The following is a 15,000-nucleotide window of genomic DNA, read 5'->3' as shown; positions in this document are numbered from 1 at the left end:
TAGCATAATTTGTATATCATTTAATTAACAAATGGGCATGTACAAAATGATAAAAAATAGTGCAACGTAAGAAAAGATAGAAAAATGTGTCCTTTTTTTTTAATAATTATTGTTTTTGTAATTCAGAATTATATCAATGAAACAGTCAATAAAGGGCTACACTAGTAATACAAACTCGCGTCATTTGGAGTGAATACTTCGAAAGGGAGAGGGGGACCATGTTTCTTTGTGCTCTAACGTTAAATCAACTCGATATGTGCTTCGACATGCCGATCCATTACACATTCATTCACGTAACAACTGTTTCTCTAATAATTCTAAAAATGTGTTAATTTGCTGAATATATTGGTCTGTTTGATCCCGCATACATTGAAGATAATTAAAGAGCTTCTTTTCTTTCGAAGGATTGTCTCTCGTACCATTCCAAAGACCGATGGTTTTCTTCAAAAAGTCCTTCGTTTTTCCTACTCTTCCCAAAGTTTGATATACACACATTATTGTTGTTGCCGTATCTCGTAATTCTTTGGTGTCACCTGTATCCAAATACTCTTGTATTGCGTTCAGTTGGTCGGAATTTCTCTCTTCCAGCTTGCTAAAGAGTTCTAAATTCCAAAGAATATTTTGCAATGGGGTGTAAGGACACTCAGCTTCGTTTCCATTGTGTTGGCCGTGACAAGTACAGAGTTCTGCATATAGAGCTATTATCGGTTAACCAGCGCAAGGAAAATGATAAATCGTAAATCTCGATATTACGATGCGATAACACCTACAATAAGCGACAAAATTAGTTGACACATTGTGTTTAAACAGTTCCGTTTAAGTGTAAAATAACACTCTAATTTGAATCATGCTCCAAGTTATTGATAAGACCCCCCCTCCCCCATTCAATGTTGTCTATTTGTACTTAAATATCTCGGGAATCTCGCTACAACATTGTCTGGGGCGAAGGGGGCGAATTGGGCTACCTAAGAAGGCTAAAAGATAGAAGAAATGTTGCATAGGGGGTAGAAATGGTCAATGTGTCAACAATTTTGTCGCTGATTGTCCGAACTATACTAGCGCACATTTCTTGAAAATAAAGTATATTTAGAACTCTTTTGTAACATTAAATTGAGTACACCGTAAGTACTTCCCATAAATTTGGGGTATGCGCCTCACTCACCACGCGCTAATTAGGGTTGATTATCTAATTTCCTGGTGACGTTGCAATGGAGTGGTTGGGCTTTAAAAGTGTTCACAACATGGTTAATGAAGCCAAAATACCGTATCAAACTCGTGCACTAGTGCGCATTGCACAAAAGTACGAAGGACTGAAACAAATTGAAATTATGCGAACGTTTACACTTTCCCCTTCCACTGTTTATAGAATATTAAACGGGGAAAAAAAAGGAGGAAAACTTTTCAAGAGCAGCAGAAAGGGAGAGGGGCCGGTCGTCCAAGAAAGTTGGGCAAACGTCATGAACAAGTGATTTTGCGATGCATCACCAATTTGCAGAAGGAAGATGGCAATTTTACTTTGAAGCGACTGATGGAAAGTGCGCTGGAAAATATTCCTTTTTTTGCGCGCAAATTCCTAGAGGAAAACAAAAACGAACCGCCAGCCTGTGGCAAGTGCTTTGCCACTTTGATTTTGGGTGAAGAAGAAGAATAATTTCAATAATCCTTATAGATTCACGGTTAACCACGGTTAACCATAAGCATAAAATGACACTACAAGTAGTATCTTTTTCATAATCGTGGTTAACCGACGCTGATTGTTGATTCTTCCAACTTTTTCAATGCATTTTCCCTTTCAGAGAAATGGTATTGATACATTGTGCATTGTAAATGAGAATTTTAGTCAAAATATGTCAGAGAAAAGAGATGAAGTAAAAAAAAAAAATGTAGACTTGATAAGACCCCCCCTCCCCCATTCAATGTTGTCCATTTGTACTTAAATATCTCGGGAATCTCGCTACAACATTGTCTGGGGGGAAGGGGGCGAATTGGGCTACCTAAGAAGGCTAAAAGATAGAAGAAATGTGGCATAGGGGGTAGAAATGGTCAATGTATCAACAATTTTGTCGCTGATTGTAGATATTGTGATTTGAAACGGTTAATGGTCAAAAACGTTTTCTTGACTTCGATTATATTTTTGCTGGTGTAAAAGACAAAATTACATTAACACATGCTGTGCACGACCACTTGATATATATCGCACATCCGAGCTGCCATCCAATTGTAAGCAAGAGAACAAGAAGCCAAACAAGAAAGAACAGATACCATGAGCATCACTGCCAAGAAAGGAGGAGTGTGGCCCAGTGGTTAGGGCACTTGCCTTGAGATCCGGAGTTCCCGGGTTCAAGTCTCGTTCTGACCACTTGCTGAATTTGATCCTGGTAGTCCCTGGTTCAACTTCCCAGCTGCACTTGTAAATAGCCAACTGGTTAGCCTCCGGCCAGTTGGGATTCTTAACAGTTGTTGTTATTCTGTTCCATCATTTCATTGTGTTTCATTGGCCCTGAAAAGCCCCTTTGGGGAGCGGTCAATTAAGTATGTATGTAAGAAATTTACACCCATCGAGCCAGCAGCGAAACCCGTGACAAAACCGTTGTGTTTGTGCCCATTTCATGACACCCTGTTGACCGAGGATCAAACCCATGTTTACTGTAAGAAGCACGATTGCCCGTTTTGGGTGGCAGTTACGGACAGAGTGTATGAATGGGTGCATGAATTGTCAGATCAGCTTAACCTCGAGATCAAGGAAGGGCCATGGTACTGTTTTTATCACTGCATTGCCAAACTCACACGGTATGCTGACGCGGACAAGCAAGACGAGAGTCGTTTTCTTTTGATGTGCAGAGAAAAAGATAAAGAAATGCAGTGTGTGTTTTCCCAACGGGGGTGGATCAACCGTGGTCTGATGAGATTATGGAGCGGTGAATAGAAGAAGACTGTATTTACGAGGCAGGATGTGGATGGGTCTAGGAAAAGGTAATTCCAGTTCCAAGCCTCTCTGATGAAAGGATAGAAGTTGAGCTAAGAAAGCTGGTGAAAAGGAATGAATGGATTGCCCAACATAAGAAAAACTGGTTTGAAAAATAACACTTGGAGTAGCCAGAACTTTTGCGTTTGTATCCAGTAAAACATCACGAAGATTGGTTGAGATGTAAATAAAAAAGGCTTTTTGTCCTGACAATTTGTTGAATTTGTGAGTCAAAGGGTTAAGACTATGTTTTATTCCTTTTTTATTAAAAGGACAATTAATTTATACACATTGATATATATAATGAAAAATTCGGTGCATTCTAATTTCCTTGGAACAAAAAAGACAAAAAAAATTCAAATTGTACACATACTAGTTACTGCGCACCGTTGGTTCAGTTGTTCGAGCACTGGGCTGTCAAACGGGAGGTCGTTAGTTCAACTCTGGCCTGACCAACACACAGGGTCTTTAAATAACCGAGGAGAAAGTGCTGATGTTGTAATTACGTCTGCAAATGGTTAGACTCTCTAGCCTTCTCGGGAAAAAACTATAACCCAGAGGTCCTGTCTCATAACCCTTCAATGTTCATAATCGTGTGTGACGTAAAATAACCTGCACACTTGTCGCAAAGAGTATGGCATGTAGTTCCCGGTGTTGTGGTCTGTCTTCTGTGGTGTATCGTGGTAAATATGAGTCCCATCAGATTCCATATTGTAAACTGTATGAGAGATACCAGTTATTTTTATTTACAACAAACAGACAAAACTCGAATGACCTCTTTTCAAATCGACTTATTGATCACAAACACATTCACAATTAGTGTCTTCACCAAAACCAAGGTGATAAAAAAACGAATTATCTACAAACTCTGTTTTCTATCAGTCTTATCGTATGATTTTCCTTCAATCAAAAAATTTACATAACTTTCTCTATCAGCGTAAAATCGATCCCATTCTCACAAAATCAAATTCGTCATTCGTTCTCTCAAAACCGAACCAGTCAGTCTTCGAGAAAAACAGGAAACAGACATCATCCCCTCTTCAATCAATCTTCTCCAATTCCTTCTTCAACTTCTTCAGGCTGATCCTCATCTTTTCCTTCAACTACAAGCACCTAGAAAATCACGAAAAAAAAAAGTGAATAAAATGAATAAAAACGTGTCGGGACTTGTCATGTCAAAGGCAATATTTCATCGTCATTCAATCACTCTCCTCTTAGAATATCAACTTACTCACGACTTCTCTCCTGAGCTGTTCTTCTCTCCTGAGCTGTTCTATCTCGCGACATTCCAATATTGTTTCCAACATTGTCCATATTTCCTTTTGTTCTCTTTTTATTTCTTCCCTTCACAACTCAATTCCCTCAAATTCTCCAAACTGTTGATAACGACCTTTTCTTTCCACGCTACGATGCTTTCTCTTTTGCAAGTCAACTCTTTAAACTCCGTCAAATTCATCACCGGGTTTCAACTTTTTTAACATTTCATCAAATTTAGCTGTTTTTTCTTCAAAACTTTGTCTCTGGAACTGGGCGTCATAGGAATCATCATCACTTTTTTCCATGTCGTCAGAACTATAACCACTCGCACAAGACTTGTACTTGTAGGACATATTATAACCCAAACGCATTTGTATGAAAACTGTACGCTATTACCCCACTTATATACAAACCTACAGTTCAACACGTGACGTCACTTCCCACGTATTCTGTACGGAACTACGTTTATCGTGATGTTGAGTTTTAACCGGGTCATATCAAGGCCTCCTTTATTACCCTAACGTCATTTCGTGACCGATGTCGCCCGTGCTATTTCTGTGTTATGCGTTCTGTAAAAATTGCGTTTACCCCGACGTGAAATCTCGACCGTGTCATCTCATGACCAATTTTTACGAGCGTCTCTCACTCGATTCCTGTCGTACACATCATGTAGGAATTGCGTTTACCCTGACGTGAAATCTCGACTGCGTCATCTCATGACCGATTTTTACGAGTGTCTCTCGTTCGATTCCTGTCTTACTCGTTTGTTACTTCATGAGTTTTCTTTTTTCCTATACGTGCCCCCTGTGGGACTCAAAGAGAAAAATAAAATGGGGTGGGGAGGTAAGTTGAGAGAATTTTTTTGTGTTACTATAGACAAGAGTAGACCAGACTGAGATGGAGTTCGAACACAGCAGAAAACCCCCACCGGATTCAGGGGGGAGGGGATAGGGGTTTACCAGTGAGTTCACCCTCCATCTCCTCTACTCGTACCCAGGCCCCTTAGCGAGGTCTCCGGCATGGCAGGTCAAAAATGGGAGCTGGGTTAACTGGATAAAGAGGGCTGAGGAGAGACATTTGGTTTTTTTATTTGTCTCAGTATTCTAGCTTCCATTTTTGACCTCTAAGTGCCCGGAGAACTGGGAACAAGGGATAAAGAATAAAATTAGATTTTTTTATCTGTTATATTTTATCAATCAATTAATTAATCAAAATTAAAATTAAACAGCCAAAACGATACACCTACCCCCCCTAGTTCTCTAGCTGCCATTTGCATGCCGCATGCCGGGGACCTCGCTAAGGGTGGACTCATTGTTAACCCCCTATCCCCTCCCCCCTGAATCCGGTGGGGGTTTCCTGCTGTGTTCGGACTCTATCTCAGTCTGGTCTTCTCTCGTCTATAGTAACACGAAAAAATTCTTTCAACTTACCTGCCCACCCCATTTTATTTTTCTCTTTGAGTCCCACAGGGGGCCCGTATACGAAAAAAAAAAAAAATCATGAAGTAACCCCACCCCCTTCCCTGTCCCCCCGAAACTCTAACAGCCTCCCCTTTTGCGAAATGGAAGAGTCCACCTTTTTTTCTTTAAAGGAGGTTTCCCTAATTTAAAGTGCATTTGAAGTAAAAAATTTTTTTGTCTTAATTTGTAGCTTAGTGTATCTTATTTTGGAAAAGAACAAAGAAATTTAAATGAAACCTCGAAAAAGGCGATATTTCACACTCTAAAATCCCAAAATTTGCCAAAATCGTGTCTCAGGGGACTGGGGTCGAATAAGGCCCTCGTTTGGCTTTGCTGACGTCACTAGTCGCGCAGAGACGCGTAAACATTCATTTCGCACATAGTTGCTTGCAGTGGTCGTGGAGTTCTTCGATATAATTCTTGTTGTTTTCACCGTCATAATGTCTGAAAGTGATGAAACTACTTCCACTGAAGAGTCATCTTTGATCGCAAGTGGATCTGAAAGGAGCAGTTCAGACGAAATGGAAATTGTTGGCATCGTTCAGCCTTACGCCGAAGAACCTTTGGCACATTCGAGCAACGATGGCAAAGATGATGAAGCTGACCAAGATGGTCTTACTCCTGCCACATTACGTGCACGATTTGAAAGCCAAGTTGCTGTAAATGATTGGTTAGTAAATTACTAATTCGTGTTCTAACGCTAGGGCGAAATACAGTCTAACTTGAGGAGCTTTATCACTGATTCTGATCCAGATCAACCCACAAGGAACGCATCCTTAGTCAACTTACGGGGATTCTTTATTGTACTCGAAGATCAAAAGGAATAAACCAAGCCTTTGCATTGTTGTCTTGTACTCGCTACCTTGCATTATTTTATAGCTTATGACAAACACATTTGAACATAACCTTTCCTCTTAGGCACATGTACTTTTGCATTTTATTGAGGACAATCAATCTTCTGTTCTAGAATGTTGAGAGCAATATCATACAGATGGCTTGTACGATGGATTTGTGGCTACCTAGGTTGGGACAATACAAGACCTCTTCCATCCTGTGTCTATAATGTTATCAGGCAGAAGTATCCAACTGAGATGACAAGAGGCTACCAGCCTGGGCAGCAAAGAGATTGACATTTTTTTTATAACATAATAGTAACATGTTATTCCATAAAATATCACCCCCTCCCTCATGGTAGGTGGGTGTATTCCCATTGGGTTTACTTTGCACCATTTTGCTTTTCACACTCCCTCCCCTCCCACCTAAAATTGCCCATAAACTTTCATGCGGCGTGAATTCATATTTTGTGGAGTACAGAGAAAAAAGGTTCCATTGTAACATGTGAACATTGCAGACAGCTGCATGGAGGCCATTTACATCCTAACGTGATGGCCCATCACCTAGGTCTATTAAGTGCCTTTGAATTGAATTGTTGAACTACTCTCTTGTTTAATCTCAAATGTACATGTAACACGACATAGCAGGCACCTACCTAGGTATTTGAAAGTAGTGTTTTAACAAAGGGAAATCAAATTTAACTGTATCACATGTAATAATAGCTCTGATTGGGCCTTGACAGTATTCAACATTGCTGTGTGATATATTTAAGTTCCCTAAATATAATCATAAAAGGGGGGTAAACCACTTTGCAGTATAATGAATTGAATCAAACTTTGACGCATAGAAAATTATGAATTCATAGAGTGGAAGCCAATTTAATCAAAGCAAGTCTATTTAACTCTGGTCTATGCAGAGAGCAGCTTTATGCCCCTGTTTTGGCTTTCCACATGTTGGCTTTTTTCTCTTCTTCTTAGGTGGTGCTTCAGATGAAACTGTACTTGCTCGCAACTGGTCTTGCTCCTCACCTACAAAAAGCAAAATTTTAATTTTTTTAAATAAAATGCATATATGTATATTAAACACTCAGGTGTTATTTTTTTGGGTATGACCCTCTAAGCATAATCTTGTGCATGTCATTTGGTACGTTATATAGGTTTGTTATATATGGCCCTCTGTGCAAAGTCATAGGGCATCAATTAGCAGGGTTTGGGTCTTAAAGGGGTATCAAGTTTGATTTTCTTTATCCTGAAATAGAGAAAGGGCTTCAGAGCCTTTGCTGTACATACTTATTTTGAATTTTAAGGGAGCACCCTCTCCCCCCAGCTGGGTGCTAGTGTTTACATGTTCTTTAGTTGCTATAATTAGTTGGATATTCATGTTTCACCTGCAGGATACAGCTGTGTAGCTTGTCTTTTCTGTCTCTTTTTGTAGCTTTCAACAGCATCTGCTTTTTTCATCCTGTCCTTAAACTGTGAACTGAGTGAAGGTGGAACCTTTGCGCTGTACCTGTCTACCACATTTGTAAGCTCTAACCTTGAGGTGTTGAAAAGTTTCCCCTTTATTTCTTGGACATAATCTATTAAAACACCAATGATGATCACAATGTCAATAAAAGAACTGTTACTGTACTACATAAACATGTGAAATTTAGGTACTACATATACAATAAAAACGAATGAAGGCAGGCAGTAGACATTGTTACAGGGATGCCTGGAATGAAACTTCAAGTGACATATGAAATATGTCATATGAAATAATGCAGCTAGTAGAAAACATCCCTGTGTATTTGAAACTGGAAACATACCATAAGTTGGTGGCACTGTGACCTCACGGACAACCTCATCGCCCAGCTTAAATTTAGGATAGGTTACTTTTAAGTACTCCTCTCCATCAACAGATATCTTTGTTTGTCGTTGTACGTTCTCATTGAAGTGCAAAGAGGCCAAAATGTGCCTATTAATATATAACGAAACACAATGACAACATGAAATTATAACTAAAATGGAAACAAAATAAAACCATGAATTCACACTGAGTTAAACTGATGAATTTTCCCGAGCAAAAACATTCATATAACAAACAGTATCAGGGCAGATGACAGTGACAAAACCTAGAGATAGAGCAACCAGACAATAGAAAACACATCTACAGTAAAAACTATGCCTCACTGGATAGCAATTTCTCTGTTACCCGGCAGATAGCATTACCCTTCCTTTGACCAGGGCTAGGGAATGCATGTGTCAATAGCAATTGTAACCATTTTGGTGTACTATACCTGCAAAAAGTCCCAAGCCAAGAAAAGCAAACCATCTTTGGATGCCAGTGGTTCAAGGTTGAGTGAAAGCCTTGAAGACAACTAGTCTGGGCATCAGCAGACAGTTTCTTGATGTCATTAACCAGACGCACATTAGTTAGGAGGCTGCTGAGTTTGTCGTAACCCTTAGTTCCTAAAAGAAGGTAAAAGATAATGCATGTTTAACCGTACAAAACTATTTGATTCAGGAAGTCCCTGTTCTTGTTGTTATTTTTTGAGTAAGGACCAAAACAATTCAATATCATTTTGAATTAATGCTATAATTCTGGATTACAATAATTTTTTGTGTACTATGGGTTTATCAATGGTAAATGCCTGGCTCCAAAACTATATATTACTACCAAACAAGACTGACTATAATTCACCTATCTTGATCCATCTTCGATTTTCAATCTGATCATCATGAGCACATTTGTTGAACAGGGAAGATTCATGATTGTTGTGTTTATTGGCCACATGCTGCATGAATGACATCCACTTTGCTGCGATCAACTCTTCAAACCCCTGCTTTGTAGATGTGGCACACCAATACAAATGGTTACGTGCACCTTTGACCCAGTCAGCAATTTTTTCACAACCTTTCTCTTTCCCCAGTTTTGTCATTGCCTTTCCAATTGAGCGTGCCACATGCCAGATGTCAAAGAAGTGGGCACAACTTGTTTGGCATTCCCGTATCCATTTGGCAATTCCCCTGTGTCTGTCAGAAATGAAAACTTTAATGGAAACGCCAGCAGTTTGAAGATAAGAAAAGCAACGTTTTGCCCCTTCAAGCTCCATGGCAGTGCTGCTACCAGTTTCGTTTGCCTGCAGAGAGATTAAAAACTGATAATAATTTGTTCATAACTAAATGATAATTTGTCGTTAGCAAATAAAAAGGGATGAAAACTGACATGTAATAGACGATATTGCCAAATAAAAGCAAGTTGGGTCACATAGGAACACTTTGAAAAGTAAGTAAGAATTAGAAAAAGTCAGAAGATGAACTACATAAAAATATCAGACACTTCAACTTGCCACCCCCCCCCCCCTCCCCCCCAAAAAATCTACAGTGTTACATTTTTACTTCCTTGACATTTGATTTTCTGGAATCCACTGTCATGGTAATGATCGGTCAATTTCATCTAAAGCAACAATATCTTTACATAGCTAGTCATTTAATTTAAATATTTAACTGTTTGGACTTGGTACCTGCAGAATTTCAAAATGCACAATTTTGAGAAGGGTGTTAGAGAACATTGAGTAGGCTCCAAATTTAGCACTGTGGCCCATTGAATCGAAACGCCCGTCTCCACTCCACACAGAATCTTTCAGTTCCTTAAGTTTAGAAATGAGGCCTGCTTGGTACTGTTCCCAATAGCTAATCACAGCTGGAAATAAAAAGCTCCTTTGATGGTAAAAGAATGTTCTCGCAGAGAAAGCTGACAAGCCCATGTGCTTGAACACCAGTAACACTTTGCTGATAGATGCTCCAGCCATCAGTATAGAAAAACTTAACAATATGTTTCCAAGGGGATGTTTTCCTCCAAGGGTCATGGGCTGGGATTTCCACACAAAGGCATCATCGCCACAATGTTGACATTGCTGACTTGCAATCACCATGGTTCCCCTCTGTTTCATGGTTACTCTTGGACCACTTGTTTTACATTTAAAGCAAAACAGAGAAAACAGTCCCAAAAGCTGGGTGAAGAACACAATAAACTTAGGCTCATCTTGTGCTGGAGTTCCCTGGTCAACCCTGAATGAAAATTTAAAGATGATAAGTTTTACTAGCTTTTCTTACCTATGTATATTTACATTCTGAAGAATGACCACAAGTTCACATTCAAAGCATGCACATAATTTACGTTATGGTATTTGCTGTTTCGTCTTCTTCTATTTCATCTTCACTTTGTGAGCTGAATGCCTCCGAACTCTCCTCCTGCTGGAGCCATTCAATGCCCTCTTCATCATCATCCTGAGGTTCACTGTCAGATGATTCGGCTTCCTCCTTTTCTTCTTTGATTTCTTCAGGGTTATCTTCTCTTGTTAGGTCCTTTGGATCATCATTCTAACAACCCAAAGATTAATTAAATAAGGGACTACAAAATTATGACTCCTTAGCACAGTCCACTACTTGAGGTAGATCCCATTTTACAACCGAAAACACATATATACATGATTTAGCAAGTGATCAGTGCAGTAAGTTGGAGGTCTCCCACCTCGTGTGTTCCCCTGACAAAAGGCTTGTTACATACATGTATTCTCCATGAACAAGAAAACAAACTTAAAGTTACATGCATGCAGTCACATCACAAGATAGTGGATTGAGCCTACCTGTTGAACCAGAAGTTGATTACATTTTTCTTTTAGTTTCTCAAGTTTCTTCTGGAGCCGGCTGTGTTTCTTCCGAAGGGACTTGAGCTTCTTTGCCCTGCCAGAACACTTTGTGCAGGGTACTTTTCTTTTATTTGAAGTCGAAGAGCTAGTCTGAAAACCAGACCCTGATGGCGTGGGTTGCGTTGAGGCTATGGAGCCTGGTCTTACAATAGATAAGCTTGAAAAAGCCGTTTCAGCTTCTCTATCTTGTGCTTCAGTAGAAACTGACACAGGAGTGACATCAACATCAAAACACATGGAACTGGAGCCAGGAGTCTCAATGCCAGCTGGGCCACCTGAACTTGTATCTGGCCTAGCATACTCAGTCATAGTTGGTTCAGTAGTGCTGGTACATGGAGTTTCAGTAATAGGGAGAATCTTTCTCCGTTTTACTGAAGTAGCACCATCACTTCCAAAAAGTGCATCTCTTTTGATCTGAAAAATTATGTTGACTAAAGACGACATTGAATCACTTAATGTGCCCTTTCAACATATCAGCCGCAAATGAAAGACAAGCATCTAGTTAATTATTGTAAAATAACTTAAAATCCGTATGATTCAGTTATACAGCATTTTGTCCAATATATCTTGTTGGCATATTGTACCATTTGGATTTTAAAAGATCGAGTGTTACTTCCGGTGCATTTGATAATTATTCATACGTATCGAAAGCTTCAAAGAGTTCCACGGCAAACATTATGCAAATAAGTGGGCCTGTTATTCTGCAGACAAGCCAAATACGGCATTCTAATCAGCAAAGAAAGCATTCATCTTTTTCACATGTTCGCATCACATAATAGTATTCCTTCCGCTATTAACCAACCGGAAGCGTCAACAGTGCGTCCAGCAAAAGGGATCGAAGTTGTTGACCCGTTCACTATTAAACCCAACAATAAAAAGAGAACCTTACAAACGAAACAAATCGCGCAGGAAAGGTCACAATTGGCTTTTCAGGAAATTAATGGATAACTTACACCGATGTGATTTCATAACAACTACAACTGTAGGCCGAGGGCCCGCATTTAGCTTAGGTATCTTATAGCATGAGATTACTGTTGTCTACTCAACATTCGGCGCTTTCACGAGGTCAAGGGAGACGTGTATGGCACAACTGTATCTTTGGAAGGAATAGATCCAAGAATCAAACGCCGTTTTTGGTTTACAGGATTTCTGCTCGCGTCGAAAGCAGCAATGCTCTTAGAATGAAAGCATGTTTCATCGAAATGCGCTGAACACAGTGCTGAAGATTTTGTCGAGACGAAATCTTTCCTGTGAATTCGGACAAACCGAGCCCACTTCTGCCATAAAGTTTCGTCCTTCGGAAAATAATGCATAGTAATTCCCGGCGTGCCGGTCTTGTTAGCGCAATTTACAGCGCCGGGGCCGCCAGCAGCACAATACGTTTTACCAGGACGTCTTTTTTTAGTCTCTGCCATGATACTTCCACCACCGATCGTGTCTTCTGCGCGACTAATGACGTCACATCCTTGTAATGCGATCGTTTTGGCCGAGCGGAAAATTGAGACACTATCCGAGCGCCAAATTCGAACTTCGCGCCCTTGAAAAAAAAACCTTAAAGAAGGTTGTATTCACCGAAAATTACATTTTTGTACTAAGAAACTGCTAAAGTATCATATCCAGTAAAAAAATTTTTTACTTCATCTGCACTTTAATTTGAAAAATAGCAGCTAGTTCTCTTTTTTGCAGTTTCTTGAGGTCCCTCAGGGTGTAACTTTCACTGTTCTGGTGACAGCTGTTCCTTGCAATTGAATCACTGTTGCCCTCAGGTTGTCGAGATTCCTGTACATCTACTTGCTGTGTGGAAGGAGTTTGTGATACTTCTGCAGTAAAATTTCTAACAGCATTCTTATCCACAAGACTCTTTCCCTGTTCCCAATAGGAGATGTCCTTTTTTTGGTACATTCAATGTTCACGGGCACATCCCTCATGCTCCAAGACTTCTATCCTTTTTTCTACTAGCAACATTTGTCGACAACTATCCCATCAATTACGTTTTCTTTGAAAGTATTTTCGCATGTCGTCATTTTTAATTTTCAACACCTGCAAAATGACAAGGAAAAAAGAGGACAAAATATTAATTACCAGTGGATTAAAAGTGTGGCACTTACATTGTAATGTCCATGAAACCTGCAATCCTTGAATACAGGTATTTTTGCATGATGTACGTAGTACCGTATTTACCCATGCGCACATACGCACCCCAATTTTGGACTGCATTTTGATAACAAAAAAGTTAGAGTAAAAAGCAGAGAAATTGTTGATGCCAAACTAGTGTGAAAAAAATTTATTTCCTGGATAAGAAAATTTGTTCCGCTACATACAACCGTAAAGTAAATAAGCCTATGTAAAGTGTTTAAAAACTGAAACCTTTATACAAACTTTAACTCTTAGTCACAATCAAACAGCACTTCTCTCGCACAAGATTTGTCATCGACAAGTTCATCTTGTTGTCCGTCCACAAGATCGTCTTGTGTGTTATCAATGTTTTTTTACTACTCCATATTTGACAAAATACGACTCAATCATCTCTTCAGGCAGAACTGAGGTCAATCCGCCAAGAATTACTGCTAAATTGGTGTTTTCTCTGTAAATGCTGCTTTCATGCTTTCAGTCACACGAGCTTCAAAAGCATAAACAAGCAGGCTTCTTCGTCTCCCCAGTCCCAACACGTGGAGCACGCCAAACTCTTCATTCCTTCGGCATCCAGTTGGCCTTTCTCTTGGGCGTCGCTTGTTTTCAACTTTAGGCACCGTTTTCCTCTTGAAAATCACCATTGGTCTTAATTTTGATCCATCACCAGCACGCGCCAACAAAACAGTTGCGTGGCATTAATTTTCTTCTCTGCGAAGTAATGTTGATCATTCGGTTCGGCGGCATATCAAAGATCAGTTGCGTTTTGTCCATATTTCCAGTAACATGTAGTGGGTAGTTGTGTTCTTTGCAGAGTCTGTTTGTTGCAGATTGTGTCTGACCTCATCAGTATCAATGCTTTTTGCAAGTGCCCTCAACGAGATGGTTATTCTGGCTTTGCCAAGTTCAATTCTAACATAATGTCTCAGTTGGATTATGCACAATTTTATCACTGGGTAAGGGATAAGTTGAAAGTATGGAAGGAAATCTATAGTCAAGGGCAGTAAACCCTAGCTTAGAAATTGCCAGTTAAATCAGTGAGCACATTCATGCAAATTCCTTTATAAGCTAAAAGTCACTTTGTTAAGAAATCCTGAATCAGCACAAATGTGCTGTCCGATACGAGAAACATTAGAATGGTAGGAATATCCCAAAATGTAAATATGGTCTTTACTGGGATTTCTGTGTGAAAACCCCCCCCCCCCCCCCCCCCCCCGAAAAAAAAACCTATCACTGACAGGATAGATTGCAATGCCAGCTAGATGAAATTGAGCATGCTTATAAGACATGCCCACAGTTTTTATTTAGTTAATCTAAATAATGATGTAAAATGACGAGGAATAATATATAACTGAATTAAATGTTGTACATAGAAAAGCAGCAAATTGAATAATGGTAAGAACAAGTGAAAATGAATTGGCACAGGCATCCTGTGTTGGTGCAAATAAGTAATCACCTACAAAATTAAGTTTTTCAAAATAACTTGACTGAATGCAAATAAAAGCTAAATAAAATAAGATTTAGACTGCACTCCATCTCTGGTTTGTGAACCGCTGTCTGTTATTATGTACATGTATTGGTTGAGAACATAGGTACTATCAGGGCTGTCACTATGTGGTCTATGTCTAAAAACTGCAAGCAGTTTTTATTGGCCAGTGGGC

At 39.5% G+C, this 15,000-nt stretch overlaps 1 protein-coding gene across 1 annotated transcript in view; it reads right to left on the bottom strand.

Annotated features, from left to right (window-relative positions):
* Positions 1-6,863: 6,863 nt before the first annotated feature.
* Positions 6,864-15,000, bottom strand: part of LOC138055377 (uncharacterized) — a 9,406-nt gene continuing 1,269 nt past the window's right edge. Inside the window, exons 4-13 of the mRNA XM_068901327.1 lie at positions 14,182-14,251; positions 12,857-13,075; positions 11,147-11,623; positions 10,678-10,880; positions 10,022-10,568; positions 9,199-9,637; positions 8,795-8,966; positions 8,324-8,472; positions 7,904-8,095; positions 6,864-7,544 (exon numbers count right to left, since the gene is read on the bottom strand). Coding sequence (XP_068757428.1) covers positions 7,414-7,544; positions 7,904-8,095; positions 8,324-8,472; positions 8,795-8,966; positions 9,199-9,637; positions 10,022-10,568; positions 10,678-10,880; positions 11,147-11,623; positions 12,857-13,075; positions 14,182-14,251 — 2,599 coding nt within the window. The 3' untranslated portion in view covers positions 6,864-7,413. The remainder of the gene's footprint in view (positions 7,545-7,903; positions 8,096-8,323; positions 8,473-8,794; positions 8,967-9,198; positions 9,638-10,021; positions 10,569-10,677; positions 10,881-11,146; positions 11,624-12,856; positions 13,076-14,181; positions 14,252-15,000) is intronic.

Source organism: Montipora capricornis, chromosome 7, assembly GCF_036669925.1.
Source record: "Montipora capricornis isolate CH-2021 chromosome 7, ASM3666992v2, whole genome shotgun sequence".
NCBI classification, from domain to species: domain Eukaryota; kingdom Metazoa; phylum Cnidaria; class Anthozoa; order Scleractinia; family Acroporidae; genus Montipora; species Montipora capricornis.
The sequence above is the reverse complement of the archived record's forward strand: the minus strand, read 5'-3'. Positions and strand labels throughout refer to the sequence as shown.